The sequence below is a fragment of the Tachyglossus aculeatus genome, chromosome 21 (assembly GCF_015852505.1).
Source record: "Tachyglossus aculeatus isolate mTacAcu1 chromosome 21, mTacAcu1.pri, whole genome shotgun sequence".
In the NCBI taxonomy this organism is placed as follows: domain Eukaryota; kingdom Metazoa; phylum Chordata; class Mammalia; order Monotremata; family Tachyglossidae; genus Tachyglossus; species Tachyglossus aculeatus.
The window spans coordinates 33,737,241-33,753,672 of NC_052086.1; the positions used below are offsets into that span (position 1 = coordinate 33,737,241).

The window sequence follows — 16,432 nt, forward strand, 5'->3', positions numbered from 1 at the left end:
AATAAATAGAGTAATAAATATGTATAAACATATATACATATATACAGGTGCTGTGGGGAAGGGAAGGAGGTAAGAAGTGGAGAAGGAGAGGGGGAAGAGGGGGAGAGGAAGGAAGAGAAGATAAGGCTAGAGCAAAGGAAAGCATAAGCACTTACAGACCCCATTCTCCTCTTTTTTCGTTTTCTCCCACTCCCTCTTTCCCCGTGTCTTGGCCGTTAAAAGATAGCAGGAGGAGGGAACAGTGTAAGCCTCCCACAGCCCAGGGATCTGTAAGTTGGGCCCAGTCCAGTCAATTCAGGACTGTAGCTCACGTGTGCGAACAGACATGCCCCTGCATATGTTCGCACGCTGATGCACTAGTACCCCAGTGGTACAAAACAAGGGTAAGTTCCCTGCCTGCCGGATTCAGGATCCTTTCCATCGAGCACTGCAGAAGCGGCATGGATTTTTCCAACCGCGGGATTCATCCCCTGCAGGGCGCCCACAGAGGATTGGATTCTGTTGGGTTACTGCCGGACCCCAGGTGGCTGTGTGAAGCTAAAATCAGCCCAGCACACAGTCGGTTTAAAGAGTACGTTTGTCCCCTTAGATGAGTCATTCTCAGGGTTTTTCCTCCCTGTGCACAATGGCACTCCTTTATCACTGAAGATAGGGGACACAATTCTGAGGCAACCCTTTCTTCTCTGAAGCTATAAATAGGGGTGTGGAAAATAAACCTCATCTTGGTTTCGGAGCAGCACAGTTTGTTTTGAAGCCAGTGGTCTCATGCGTTTTCAACCTTCCATCCCCTGAATATGGCTATTGAGAAGGACGAAGTTGCTCCCGCGTAGAACAGAAGTCATTTCAAAATTTCCGCCCAAACACGTCACTGCCTTGTTTGCCAAATCGGATGTAAGAATTGGGGCACATATGGCCCAAGGGTAATAATTACAAAGTTTTGAGGAGTAAGCCTGAGGGAAGGAGAAAAAAATCGAATTATCCAGAGGGTTTTTAAAAGACTTTATCGCAGGTATTGGAGAGAGAGAGAGACGATGGATGACAACCCAGTGGTTTGTTTTTCTGCAGCCTCTGAAGGTGGTAGATCCCGACCACCCACTCGCCGCACTCGTCCGTAAAGCCCAGGCCGATAGCAACGCAGCTCCCCCGCAGCCCCCCGACGGGGCCGCCGTCCAAACAGCACAAGTGGAGTACACCGCAGACTGTAAGTTCATGGCACGAGTCTCGTAGGTGGCGAAACACAACTTTGGGGCTCTCTTGGGTGAAAACAATATTTAAAATATATTAAGCATCGAGATTGGTGGGTGCCGGCAGACTGCGGCATCGACAGTGAGCGTGTTCGGTCATTCCAGCTTACTGAGAGCTGCTCATTAATACTGCGAAGTGAGTCTCGGGATTGGTGACCCACGTGTGCTCTGCAGAGGAGCTTCAGGAAGTTAGGAAATTACCAATTTCCTCCCACTTCTTGGAAAGCAACTTGGTCACATCATTTTGGGGGCTTGCTTAGCTATTTGGTTCATTCATTCAGTTGTATGTATTGAGCGATTTGATGGATTAGGGTACCTCGCAAGAGAAACTGGAATTCGTTTGTGCAGTCTGCTGGGGATCGGAATCTGATGGTGAATGTACAATGCTCAAAGCGGCTATTCAGCTGCAGATATTAAGTCTGATCTAAGATGCAAGCTGTTGCCTATTTGGGACCCTCATGTGTTTTTGTTCAAGATTTTAATTGTACGATCCTTGAGATCATTTGGAAAATAATTATCCTGTGTAATGGGAGACCAGGGGGTTGAGTGGAGTATAATTTTTAAGGGTTAATTGGACCAAGATCTGGGAGTGCGGTATTTTCTGATTTACAGAAATGAGTCCGATTGAATTTTCTAGCTCCATTAGGGAAAAAAGCCACTTAATTTCTCTCATCGGGTGTCCTCAAGACATCAGACAAAAATATGGCTCCAAATATAGAGCTTATGTTATCCTCTGAGAAAGGAAAAGGAAATGTGAAAGTGACTGTCGCCTATAGTCACTTGCCCCTTATCACCAGTCTTTGAATATATGCAATAAATTACAAAATCATAGACTAGAAGAAACATCTTACCCTCTAGACTGTAAGCCCCTTATGGGTAGGAATCATGGCCATCAACTCTGTTGTATTGTACTTTCCCAGGCTATTAGTTCAGTGCTCTGCACCCAGTAAGCGCTCAGAAAACACCATTGATTGACTGGTTGATTTGAAAGGTATCTAGCCTGGGTATTTATTCTTAAAGATTTCCATCTATGGAAACATCACAACCGCCTCTGGAAGGTCATTAAGGTTTTTTGTCTTTAGTGGATCCTGGGCCCAACATTTAAAACAGGAAGGGCGACTTCCAGCAGGGAAGGACCCTGTTTTGGGTGTGTCAAGCTTCCAACCCATGATAGCAGGGCAGAAGAAATAAGCCTTGCAAGATCCCTCTACAGCCCAACATGGTTTCTAAGGCATGAAAGCCCTTTTGGATGAATATCATTTTGGTCACTTAGAAGGAAATCTGGAAAAGCAACCACATGCTGCTCAATTGAGTCATTGGCCAGTGCAGTTGGAATTCTTCATTCACCTCTTAGTTCAGCCCCAAAACCTGCACCCAGGCCCAAAACAGCCTAATTGAAACCGATTTTTTTTTCTGCATTGTTGTGTCATTCGTGTACACGGAGAGCAACTGGTTGGCAGCGCACTAAGCTCTGGGGAAGGTACTTTAGAAGCAGAAGCTAAGGAGCTCACAATGTAACGGAGGGGGGACGTGCACAAAATAATTTAAAGATCAGAGGAAGAAGTGCTTAGGTAGAGGAGTGTGCAAATTGGCTTTAAAGCACTTAAATCACCTTGCCCCCTCCTACCTCACAGAAGCAGCGTGGCCCAGTGGAAAGAGCCCGGGCTTGGGAGCCAGAGGTCATGGGTTCAAATGCCGCCTCTGCCACCTGTCAGCTGTGTGACTTTGGGCAAGTCACTTCACTTTTCTATGCCTCAGTTCCCTCATCTGTAAAATGGGGATTAAGACTGTGAGCCCCATGTGGGACAGCCTGATCACCTTGTATCCCGCCCTGGGCTTAGAACAGCGCTTTGCACATAGTAAGCACTTAACAAATGCCATCATTATTATTACCTCACCTCACTACTCTCCTACTGTAACCCAGCCCACACACTTCATTCCTCTTAATTCTGACCTTCTCACTGTACCTCGATCTCGTCTATCTTGTCGCCGACCTCTCACCCACATCCTCCCTCTGACCTGGAACATCCTCCCTCCTCATATCAGGTCGATAATCACTCTCCTCTTCTCCCATCATCATCAATTGTATTTATTGAGCGCTTACTGTGTGCAGAGCACTGTACTAAGTGCTTGGGAAGTACAAATTGGCAACATATAGAGACAGTCCCTACCCAACAGTGGGCTCACAGTCTCCCACTCCCTTCTGCGCCGCTCCTTCATGCCTACTCCCTCCTATCCACACGTATATCTGTAATTTATTAGTTCATTTAATCTACTCATATTCATGTCTGTCTCCCCCTCTAGACCGTGAACTCATTGTGAGCAGGAATGTGTTTGTTGTTATATTGTACATTTCCCAAGTGCTTAGTACAGTGCTTTGCACACAGCAGTGCTCAGTAAATACGAAGGAATGAGTAAATTGATATGCACAGAAATGGTATGGGAGGTTGTAAATGCGTAAGTGCTGAGGTGATGTAAAAATGTTGAGATGATCATCGCGATAATGTGACTTGGGAAAAAGGAAAAACAGTTGGGGATACTAGATCACCCGGGAAGAGGTGCCCATTTGTTGTTTTAAGTGCAGGGGGTGGGTGAGGATTTTAAGGGGCAGGAGGGGACAGGGTTCAAAGAGTTAACAGGCCACTATTTGGGGTCTTTTGTGCCTTTATTGGAAACTCAGGTCTTGGGGGAACCTGGGAAGAGTGAAGCTAGGAGTTTATTCAAGCAGGTGTACCACTCCTGTGGAGCAGGCAGCTAGAGACGCGGTGGGAAGTTTACAACTTCCAACCAAAATGGTTTTTTTTCACATCATGAGTCTGTTTCCTAGTTTTTATTTTTGGTGCAAGTCTGAAAACCTGATTTGGTCATTTATGTTCGTCCCTTTATTCCTCATGAAATCTTGATTTTTTAAAAAAATATTTCAGTGCTCCTTATGGCAATTAATTTTGATGCTGAAAACAGAGATTTAAAGATGAGACGTTAACTGTAGGGACTCTTAAGCTATTAAGGATTTGGCTTCCATTTAAACATCCAGTGATAATAAACCAAAGACAGACAATTTAGCAAGTTAAGTGAATTAATCTTTGAAGGCCTTCTGAGAAATGTCAGATAGTATTTAAAAAAGTAATGTTCATTCCATGTGGGATTATGAGATTAGAAACTCTGAGGGGCCGACTGCAGTGTCTTTTAGGTGCTATTTTGTATGTTGCTTTTTCCTTTATTCTTAGTTATTAAAGAGGATTGCTTGCAGCAAAGGGATGTCATTAGCATATGTAGGCTGAGTACAAAGTTGAGTTTTATGATAACAGAATGTTTGAAATGGGCATATTTCCCCATTGTATTTTGGAAAACAGGGTCACATTTTACCTAGATCAGAAAAGGTTTTCATGTTGGAAAGGAGCTGAGTTCCACAGGTGAGTCCTTAGAAGCGTATTTTATTCAACAGGGAACATTAAGGCATTATAGAAGTTTTTGAAGCTGTTTAAAAAGCATTAACATGTTGATAAAAACTATTAGAGCACGGGCTTTAATGCATGTGAACTATTTTGAATTTTCCTCAGCTTTTCATGTTCCATATTTAGAATAAGTATCTGGTATTCACTATTGAGCAGGTCTTTAAGTCCCTTTCCTTTCCTGTCATAGCTTTTGTTGTTCCTTTTTCAGTATTAATGGACTTGTTCCTGTGCTGTAGTCGTGGGTCCTTATTGGATTATCATTGAATCAGTGGTATTTATCAAATTTTAAATTGCTTTCCTGACCAGAGCTGGGCCTTACTTGCCATGGAGATCTTTCCCTGACCCACTGTTCACTCAGGAGAACAATGTTCTCTAGAAATGTTGTTCCAGTGATTTCTAAATACAAAGAATTGGAAGATTGGACAGGTAAACTGAATCACTTATTTCGCAATCTGATACATGCATTAAATACCACATTTTAAATTTTGGTAGTTTTTTACTTTGATTATCGTTCTGACAAGATTGAGCTAGGCTTCAAAGGAAATCAGAATTGTAAATTATTTTCAAGCCCTCCCATATTATCATAGCAGTGTGTCTTCCAAGAACTTTGTAGAAGCTTTTTGGAAAATTGGTTTTGAACAAACCTGAAAATTATAATTTGAGTGTGGGTTATTAATCAGTGGTGAATACCACAGTCAATTGGTTATGTGTTTTTTTGGTCAGGATGGGTTTTTAAATAGTTAAAATACCTGCCAGATACAGTAAGGTTCTCGGATTTCTGTCTTCTATACTCTTCCAGCTTCCTGTGGTAAATATCATTAAGGAGAGCCAAGGAGAGTGATATTTTTAAAGGTTTAACCAGAATATCTAAAATTTGAAATGCTTTAAAGTGCCAAATCATTTGGCCTTCACGACTTGTGGTCAGTTTATACAGGCGAAAAAGCATACGGATACAGTAGTCTTGACTTGTTGTATGCCGTATTGTGTAGATTCTGTTGTAGAGTTGGTTTCAAGAAGATTATAATTAAGTGACTGTGCCTGAAGGATCCTTGTAAATACACTGCATGAGGTTGAAGGGTGGTTTTGAAATTAGACTGTTAAAACAGCTCTGGAGAAAAATTTATTTGTAATTCTTTTCCACTCTGAGTTCACCTTAGGGCGTCCCCACGGGCGGTATTTACTGTAAATGTATTCTGGTTAGCTGTTTACTGCCAACAAGCTTCATTGAACACCAGCCTTTTTTTCTTTAGTTTCACTGATTTACGCTATACATTCAAATAAAACAATATTACCCATTTGTTGCAGGTCGAGAATTGACTTGTAAATTGTGATTTTTCAGTGGACTATATTATACCTAGCCCTGACTTTTGCTCAGCTTCCACCTCTGTACCAAAGTCACAGCGTTCGTGTTGATTCAGATAATTGTTTGCAGGATTTTACTCACGTACTGTATCATCCCGGTTTCTGCAGTTGAGAGAGAAATTTTGTAAATTGTTCAGGGAAGCAAAATGTGGTAAGATTTCTGTGGAAGTCTCTGATAACCATTTATATAAATCACAGTGATTTTAAAATGAATCTATGTATTTTGGAAGGGAAAATTAGCTGAAAGTACAGATTACCTTAGTAAGCGCTCAATAAATACGATTGATGATGATGATGATTACCTTAAATACCTTAATTTTACAATTCTGGTTATCTCATTTCAAAGGGGAAATTGTACACAAAGTGCTTGAATAGTGGTGGAATGCTTATGCTGGTGTATTGAAGAAGCCATCTTTATATTCAACAGCCAAGAAATGATAAAATATAAAATTCAGGTCTTGCTAAGAGTGGGATTTAGTAGTTTACCAAATCAGTCAGTGGTATTGGAAAATTACAGTTAAACAGAGTTGCTAGCAACGTTTCCTGCCCACAAGGAGCTTATCGTAGATTTTATCGAAGATATCGTAGAGAAGCCGTGGAAAGAGCACGGGCTTTGGAGTCAGAGGTCATGAGTTCAAATCCCAGCTCCGCCAGTTGTCAGGCATGTGACCTTGGGCAAGTCACTTTTAACTTCTCTGGGCCTCAGTGACCTCATCTGTAAAATGGGGATTAAGACTGTGAGCCCCCCGTGGGACAACCTGATCACCTTGTAATCTCCCCAGTGCTTAAACAGTGCTTTGCGCACAGTAAGTGCTTAATAAATGCTATTATTATTATTATTATTTTTGCAAAATAAAGGTATAGCATATAGAGTGAATAAAAATATTAATGGAATATTTTATTTTTTTTAAGTATTTAGTTACTAATTGTCTTAGGGCTGCGTGCTATTGAATCAAATGTCTCTGTGAAGATTTTAAAAATTGCCCGTGGGAATACTTTTTCACATTTGATATACACTACAAAAAGATACCTGTGCTTCAAGAATCAGTTAATCATACCAAGTCTAGAAGATAGTTATTTCCAAAATTAGTGTCTGCAGCATAGCTTAGTGGAAATATCACGGGCTTTGGAGTCAGAGGTCATTGGTTTGAGTCCCGGCTCTGCCACTTGTCAGCTGTGTGACCTTGGGCAAGCCACTTAACTTCTCTGTGCCTCAGTTACCTCATCTATAAAATGGGGATTAAGACTGTGAGCCCCACATGGAACAACCTGATCACCTTGTATCCCCCCAGCGCTTAGAACAGTGCTTTGCACATAGTAAGCGCTTACCAAATACCGTCATTATTGTTATTATTGTTATTATATCTGTTGAGCTTTTAGGTAGCTCCTGGTTGCATGGGGCTTTCAAATCCTCTTTTTCATTTATGTTGTTAAATAACCACTTTATCATTGTATTTTTTTTTTCCTTCACGAGGATGTTAGCAATAGGGCTAGTTGAGCTTTGAGTGGTCAGAGTTACTCTTCAGCCATAAAATATTAATGTTTCATGATCATCCAGAAATGCCCGGTTATTTGTTACTTTTCATAGTTTGGACTTAGTAATAGTGGTAATAGTAATTATTAATCGCTGATTGTGTGCAGAGCACTATACTAAGTGCTAGGAAAGGGTGCACAGATGGGTATTAGACACCGAGCCTGTCCCTTGAGAGGCTCGCAATCTATGAGCTTAGATGTCGGTCAGCTGTATTGGACAAGAGTATTATTTTGCAAGACATTTTAGCTATAATTACATAAAGCCCAGCTAGCTCTCTGATCGCTGCATTTGTCTTGCTAATGAATCTTGTTTGTTTTCCGCTGCTAATTAATTGCCTTTGGAAATTTGCATTATTTCGTTTAGCAGGTGAAGGATTTGGATTTTTAAAAAACTATTAAAAATGTCTATAACTTTTAGACCGTGGTGTCATTTGTATCCTTGATGGACCTGTGCTATTTGTCTTCAACCTTTTTATCAATCCATGGGAATGATAATGATGGCATTTGGTGTGCGCTTACTATGTGCCAAGCACCGTTCTAAGCATTGGTATTGAGGGCTTGCTGTGTGCACAGGACTGTAGTAAGTGCCTCGGAGAGTACAATACAACAGATTTGGTAGACCCCTTCCCTGCCCACAAGTAACTTGCAGTCTAGAAGGGGAGACACCATAAATAATGGATAGTATATCTAAGTGTTGTGAGGCAGAGGAAGGGGTGAATATCAAGTATTTGTACATATTTATTACTCTATTTATTTATTTTACTTGTACATATCTATTCTATTTATTTTATTTTGTTAGTATGTTTGGTTTTGTTCTCTGTCTCCCCCTTTTAGACTGTTGGGTAGGGACTGTCTCTATATTTTGCCAATTTGTACTTCCCAAGCGCTTAGTACAGTGCTCTGCCCATAGTAAGCGCTCAATAAATACGACTGATGATGATGATGATGAAGTATTCACTTGATAGCAGCAGCGTGGCTCAGTGCAAAGAGCACGGGCTTGAGAGTCAGAGGTCATGGGTTCTAATCCCGGCTCCGCCACTTGTCAGCTGGGTGACTTTGGGAAGTCACTTAACTTCTCTGAGCCTAAATTACCTCATCTGTAAAATGGGGATTAACACTGTGAGCCCCACATGGGACAACCTGGTCACCTTGTATCCCCCCAGTGCTTAGAACAGTGCCTCGCACGTAATAAGCGCTTATCAAATACCATTACTATTATTATTATTACTAAGTACCTAAAGGGTAGAGACCATAACAATAACGGAAGAACCTTAAGAAACGCTGAGGATTATGGCAGAGGACAGGACGTTCTGGAGAAAGTATATCCATGGAATCGCTATGAATTGGAAATGACTCGACGCACTTAATAATAATAATAGTAATAATAATAGTAAAAGGGTAGAGATCCTAGTGCCTGTGCAATGCAGAAGAGAGAGGGATTAGGGGAAATGAGGGCTTCCTAGTGGAAGGCCTCTTGGAGGAGATGTGATTTTATTAAGGCTTTGAAGTTGGGGAGATGTGGGCAGAGGATGGATAAGATCCAGGTTGGCGTAAGAGTGAAGCGTGCAGACCGGGTTGTAGTAAGGTAGGAGAAGGCAAGCTGATGAAGTACTTAGAAGATAATGCAATTTTCCATCATATTAAATCACTGAACGGTGTGTATGAGGGACAGTCCTATCCACTGCGCTCAGCACTAGAAAAGTACAACAGCCATGCACTCAAGTGCTTACCACAGGGCCCTGCACACAGGAAACCATGTGGCCTTGTTGAAGGAGCCAGGGCCCAAATCAGAGGACCTGGGTTCTAATCTCGGCCCTGCCACTTGTCTCCTCTGTGACCTTGGGCAAGTCACTTCACTGCTCTGGGCCTCAGTTATTTCATCTGCGACCAGGGGATTAAGACTGTGAGCCCCTTGTGGGACATGGACTTGTGTCTACTCCAGTACTTAATACAGTGCCTGGCACACTTAACAGATAGAATTAAAAAACACCGCTGATTGATAATGACCTGTTCATTCATTCATTCATTCATTCAGTCGTATTTGTTGAGCACTTACTGTGTGCAGAGCACTGTACTAAGCGCTTGGGAAGTACAAGTTGGCAACATATAGAGATGGTCCCTACCCAACAGCGGTCTCACAGTCTAGAAGGGGGAGACAGACAACAAAACATATTAACGAAATAAAATAAATAGAATAAATATGTAGAAGTAAAATAAATAGAGTAATAAATATGTACAAACATATATACATATATACAGGTGCTGTGGGGAGGGGAAGGAGGTAGGGTGGGGATGGGGACGGGGAGGAGGGGCCCCAGTCTGTTCCTGCCCACAAGGAATTTATAATCTTTTTGGAACACAACATTTGTGTATATATCTGTAATTTTCCTTAATGTCTGTCTCCCCCTCTAGACCATAAGCTCATTGTGGGCAGGGAACATATTATATTGTACTCTCCCAAATACATAATACAGTGCTCTGCACCCGGTCAGCTCTCAGTAAATAGGATTGATTGAGTAGAAGTTACCCAAGGAATATGGGTCTAAGACAGAACTGACAACAGTGCCAGGCACAACATACACATTATATAAGCAAGACTGTAGATTCTAGACTGTAAGCTCATTGTGGGCAGGGAATGTGTCTGTTTTATGCACTCTCCCAAGCACTTAGTTCAGTGCTCTGCACACAGTAAGAACTCAATAAATATGATTGCCTGACTGACATTAGGACAGGCTCTATGTGTATATTCTCTTACATCATAGTATGTTCAATTATTCTCTGCTTGTAAATAAAAATATTACTCAGGGCTTCTCCTCCCCTTCAGCAGTGATAACAATAATTGTGGTATTTAAGGGCTTACTGGGTGCCAAGCACTGGAGCGGATAGAAGATAATCAGGTCCCACACGGGGCGAACAGTCTAAGGAGGAGAGAGGATGGTATTGAATCATCCTCTCCTTGGCGGGTTCAAATCCCGCCTCCGCCAATTATCAGCTGTGTGACTTTGGGCAAGTCACTTAACTTCTCTGGGCCTCAGTGACTTCATCTGTACAATGGGGATGAAGACTGTGAGCCCCAAGTGGGCCAACCTGATCACCTTGTATCCTCCCCAGCACTTAGAACAGTGCTTTGCACATAGTAAGCGCTTAACAAATGCCATCATTATCATTATCATCATCATTTTGCAGATGAGGTAACTGAGGCCAAGAGAAGTTAAGTGATTTGTCCAGGGTCACGCAGCAGGTACTTAGTGGAGCCGGGATTAGAACCCAGGTCCTCTGACCACGTTGCTTCCCGAGGCTGTTTCAGCCTGGCCGAACCACGTTCCTCCAAACTTTCCAAGCTCCCTAAAATGTCACTTCCTCAGTAGGCATTCCACAGTTCTTCTGCTCCCACCAACTTACCCAGACACGTCACCCCATCAAGCATCTTGGAATTTGTGTATTTATTCAACAGTAGGGTATTTTTTCATGCCTATTATTCTTATTTATTCTCACAAAACTAGGTATGGTTGTCATGCCATCCGTCTTCTCTAGGTCAAAGTTCCAAGTCAGTGCTCTTCACATAGTAGGCACTCGATAAAGAGTGTTGATCCTGCTACTGGAGAACAAAGAGTAGATATTAATTTTCACTTGATTGCATACTCACTGTAAGCTTGTCAGTCACAAATGGAATATGTATTTTCTTGCCGTTAGTTCACATTTTCAAAACCGTTCCTGTTATCCATGCTCGGTTGCCTGGAGTAAATGCTTTAAGTCCTTTAAATCAAAAGCACCTCAGCCTAGTAGAGAAGCAGCGGGGCTCAGTGGCAAAGAGCCCGGGCTTTGGAGTTAGAGGTCATGGGTTCAAATCCCGGCTCCACCAGTCGTCAGCTGTGTGACTTTGGGCAAGTCACTTGAGTTCTCTGTGCCTCAGTTTCCTCATCTGTAAAGTGGGGATGAAGACTGTGAGCCCCCTGTGGGACAACCTGATCACTTTGTAACCTCCCCAGCGCTTAGAACAGTGCTTTGCACATAGTAAGCGCTTAATAAATGCCATCAATATCATTATTATCATTATTATTATTATTATTATTATCACGGGCCTTGGAGTCTGTTTCAGACCAACAATCTCTCCAGCCCCTTATTCTGTCTCTGACAGCGGCATCAGCATATTGGAAACGTTAAGGATGGTTGCCCTCCTGATGTTTAGAGTGAATTCTTAGAGGTGTCTTGCCCGTACATTTATCCACTCCCTTCTTGAACTTAACAGTGCTTTCCTCAGTCAATCAGTGGTATCTATTGAGTGTTTACTATGTGCTCACCTGTATATATGTATATATGTTTGTACATATTTATTACTCTATTTATTTATTTATTTTATTTGTACATATCTATTCTATTTATTTTATTTTGTTAGTATGTTTGGTTTTGTTCTCTGTCTCCCCCTTTTAGACTGTGAGCCCACTGTTGGGTAGGGACTGTCTCTATATGTTGCCAATTTGTACTTCCCAAGCGCTTAGTACAGTGCTGTGCACATAGTAAGCTCTCAATAAATACGATTTATGATGATGATGATGATGATGATGTGCTGAGCACCGTACCAGGCACTGTTCTTGTACAACGTCCTATAGCCACAAATTCATTATTCTTACCACCTTTGGGTGATCCTCCCACTGTCGTGCTTCACTTAGTGCCCCCTCATCTTGCTGTGGAATTTGGAGAAGCAGCTTGGTGTAGTGGCCAGAGCACGGGCCTGGGAAGCAGAAGGTCATGGGTTCTAATCCCGGCTCTGCCACTTGTCCGCTGTCGACCTTGGCAAATCACATCACTTCTCTAGGCCTCAGGTTACCTCATCTGTAAAATGGGGATTGAGACTGTGAGCCCCACGTGGGACAGGGACTGGGTCCAACTCGATCTGCTTGTCAGCTGTGTGACTTTGGGCAAGTCACTTAATTTCTCTGTGCCTCAGTTGCCTCATCTGGAAAATGGGGATGAAGACTGTGAGCCCCTGTGGGACAACCTGATCACCTTGTAACCTCCCCAGTGCTTAGAACAGTGCTTTGCACATAGTAAGCGCTTAATAAATGCCATCATTATCATTATTATTATTATTATCACGGGCCTTGGAGTCTGTTTCAGACCAACAGTCTCTCCAGCCCCTTATTCTGTCTCTGACAGCGGCATCAGTATATTGGAAACGTTAAGGATGGTTGCCCTCCTGATGTTTAGAGTGCATTCTTAGAGATGTCTTGCCCGTACATTTATCCACTCCCTTCTTGAACTTAACAGTGCTTTCCTCAGTCAATCAGTGGTATCTATTGAGTGTTTACTGTGTGCTCACCTGTATATATGTATACATGTTTGTACATATTTATTACTCTATTTTATTTGTACATATCTATTCTATTTATTTTACTTTGTTAGTATGTTTGGTTTTGTTCTCTGTCTCCCCCTTTTAGACTGTGAGCCCACTGTTGGGTAGGGACTGTCTCTATATGTTGCCAATTTGTACTTCCCAAGCGCTTAGTACAGTGCTCTGCACATAGTAAGCTCTCAATAAATACGATTGATGATGATGATGATGATGATGTGCTGAGCACCGTACCAGGCACTGTTCTTGTACACCGTCCTGTAGCCACAAATTCATTATTCTTACCACCTTTGGGTGATCCTCCCACTGTCGGGCTTCACTGAGTGCCCCCTCATCTTGCTGTGGAATTTGGAGAAGCAGCTTGGTGTAGTGGCCAGAGCACGGGCCTGGGAAGCAGAAGGTCATGGGTTCTGATCCCGGCTCTGCCACTTGTCCGCTGTCGTCCTTGGGCAAATCACTTCACTTCTCTAGGCCTCAGGTTACCTCATCTGTAAAATGGGGATTGAGACTGTGAGCCCCACGTGGGACAGGGACTGGGTCCAACTCGATCTGCTTGTCAGCTGTGTGACTTTGGGCAAGTCACTTAATTTCTCTGTGCCTCAGTTGCCTCATCTGGAAAATGGGGATGAAGACTGTGAGCCCTCCGTGGGACAACCTGATCACCTCGTAACCTCCCCAGCGCTTAGAACAGTGCTTTGCACATAGTAAGTGCTTAATAAATGCCATTATTATTATTATTATTATTATTATTATTATTATTATTATTATTATTATTATTATTATTATCACGGGCCTTGGAGTCTGTTTCAGACCAACAATCTCTCCAGCCCCTTATTCTGTCTCTGACAGCGGCATCAGCATATTGGAAACATTAACGATGGTTGCCCTCCTGATGTTTAGAGTGCATTCTTAGAGATGTCTTGCCCGTACATTTATCCACTCCCTTCTTGAACTTAATAGTGCTTTCCTCAGTCAATCAGTGGTATCTATTGAGTGTTTACTATGTGCTCACCTGTATATATGTATATATGTTTGTACATATTTATTACTCTATTTATTTATTTATTTATTTTATTTGTACATATCTATTCTATTTATTTTATTTTGTTAGTATGCTTGGTTTTGTTCTCTGTCTCCCCCTTTTAGACTGTGAGCCCACTGTTGGGTAGGGACTGTCTCTATATGTTGCCAATTTGTTCTTCCCAAGCGCTTAGTACAGTGCTCTGCACATAGTAAGCTCTCAGTAAATGCGATTGATGATGATGATGATGTGCTGAGCACCGCACCAGGCACTGTTCTTGTACACCGTCCTGTAGCCACAAATTCATTATTCTTACCACCTTTGGATGATCCTCCCACTGTCGTGCTTCATTGAGTGCCCCCTCATCTTGCTGTGGAATTTGGAGAAGCAGCTTGGTGTAGTGGCCAGAGCACGGGCCTGAGAAGCAGAAGGTCATGGGTTCTAATCCCGGCTCTGCCACTTGTCCGCTGTCGTCCTTGGGCAAATCACTTCACTTCTCTAGGCCTCAGGTTACCTCATCTGTAAAATGGGGATTGAGACTGTGAGCCCCACGTGGGACAGGGACTGGGTCCAACTCGATCTACTTGTAATAATAATAGTAATAATGGTATTTATTAATGGTAATGGTATAATAATAATAATAATAAGCAGACACATTACCTGCCCGCTATGAGCTTTCAGTCTAGAGGGAGAAAGACATTAATATAAATAAAGAAATTACAGATATGTACGTAAGTTCTGGGGGGCTAGGAGGAGAGATGAATAAAGGGAGCACATCAGGGAAACGAAAGAGGAAAGGCGGGCTTAATCAGGGAAGGCCTCCAATCAATCAATCGTATTATTGAGCGCTTACTGTGTGCAGAGCACTGTACTAAGCACTTGGGAAGTACAAGTTGGCAACATATAGAGACAGTCCCTACCCAACAGTGGGCTCACAGTCTAAAAGGGGGAATGATAGGTATCTAATGATACCTATCTAATGATAGCTTCTGCCCTTTAGCCAGAAGTGCTGTAACCTCTCTGGATTTCTTCAGGTGTTTTGTTTGCATTTAATTTATCCGTTGGGCGTCAGATAGCCTGTGAGGTCCCCACAGTTTCTGTCATGATACTCAGCCTTTCCCCTTAATGACCGCTGAGCCCAAGTCCTAGTTTGGACATCACTATGGACTTGCAGGGAAGTGATTGTTTGTGTCCCTGTCCCCCGTGCCCATTTCAAGGTTATTTTTTCGTCCTTGGGTGTATGCTTAAGGAATGCCTTCAAGGCCCTACTGAGAGCTCACCTACTCCAGGAGGCCTTCCCAGACTGAGCCCCTTCCTTCGTCCCCCCCCCTCCACCCCCCCATCTTACCTCCTTCCCTTCCCCACAGCACCTGTATATATGTTTGTACACATTTGTTACTCTATTTATTTATTTTACTTGTACATATCTATTCTATTTATTTTATTTTGTTAGTATGTTTGGTTTTGTTCTCTGTCTCCCCCTTTTAGACTGTGAGCCCACTGTTGGGTAGGGACTGTCTCTATATGTTGCCAACTTGGACTTCCCAAGCACTTAGTACAGTGCTCTGCACATAGTAAGCGCTCAATAAATACGATTGGTGATGATGCCACTGGTCGCCAAGGTGACAAGCATGGGTTCCTGAGGATTCTGTAGTCCACATCACTCCCCTTGCTTTTTGTAAGGGGCATATTAGGAAGGGTGGAGGCTGCCAGCTTCAAGCAGATAATAAGAAAAGAGGCAGAGGGAGGTTTCTTTCCCATCTGGTGCTCCCAAGCACCTTTTAGCAGCTCAGGAGACCAGGCTCGTAGAGGATTTTCTTAATATCATAGTTTTTTTGAGTTATAAATTGTAGTTCTAAGGGGGGGGTTGGGAACGGTAATAAGCTTTACAATTGAAAGGTTATTACCTAGCCAGAAAGGAGGGAATAGAAGAAAGCAATTCAAGCAATAACGTTTTTTCCTCCTCAGATATATGAAAGTTACATTTCTGTATTACAGGAGGCTTTTTCTCTTACTAGTAATTTAGCTAGGTAAATTACTGGGCAGAGCTTTCTCTTCAGGTCAAACGCATGAATTTGATGGAAAATTGCGGAACACAAACAAAGCAAAACTAGAAATATGTTTTTCTCAGAAATGTTTTGAATCGGATCTCAGGAAGGTCAAAACACGGTGGCTATATTGTGGTTCTCTTTGTCTTTCTGTACAAATTTTGAACGGGTAGATTCAGTGTGATTCAGAGGCTGCCTGAGAGCACCTATTTTCCCTGCTGGGATGCTATATTTCTTGGTGTAATAGATTTTGTGAGTTGTAATTACCTGTGTCAGTCAAAGCAAAAGCCAAAGAAAAACTCTGTTGTTTAAACAGAGATTTTGGAGCCGATAACCAATTTGCTACTAAATAAATTCCCTAAATTTCAAACAAGGGTTGAACTGTCATACAATACCAAACGACTACAGCAGTACCTAAC

General features: G+C 42.4%; 1 protein-coding gene across 1 annotated transcript in view; it reads left to right on the plus strand.

The window, feature by feature from the left end:
* LOC119942801 (splicing factor SWAP) overlaps nucleotides 1-16,432 on the plus strand; it is a 119,224-nt gene that overhangs the window by 26,193 nt on the left and 76,599 nt on the right. The window contains 1 exon segment of the mRNA XM_038763758.1: nucleotides 1,066-1,201. Coding sequence (XP_038619686.1) covers nucleotides 1,066-1,201 — 136 coding nt within the window.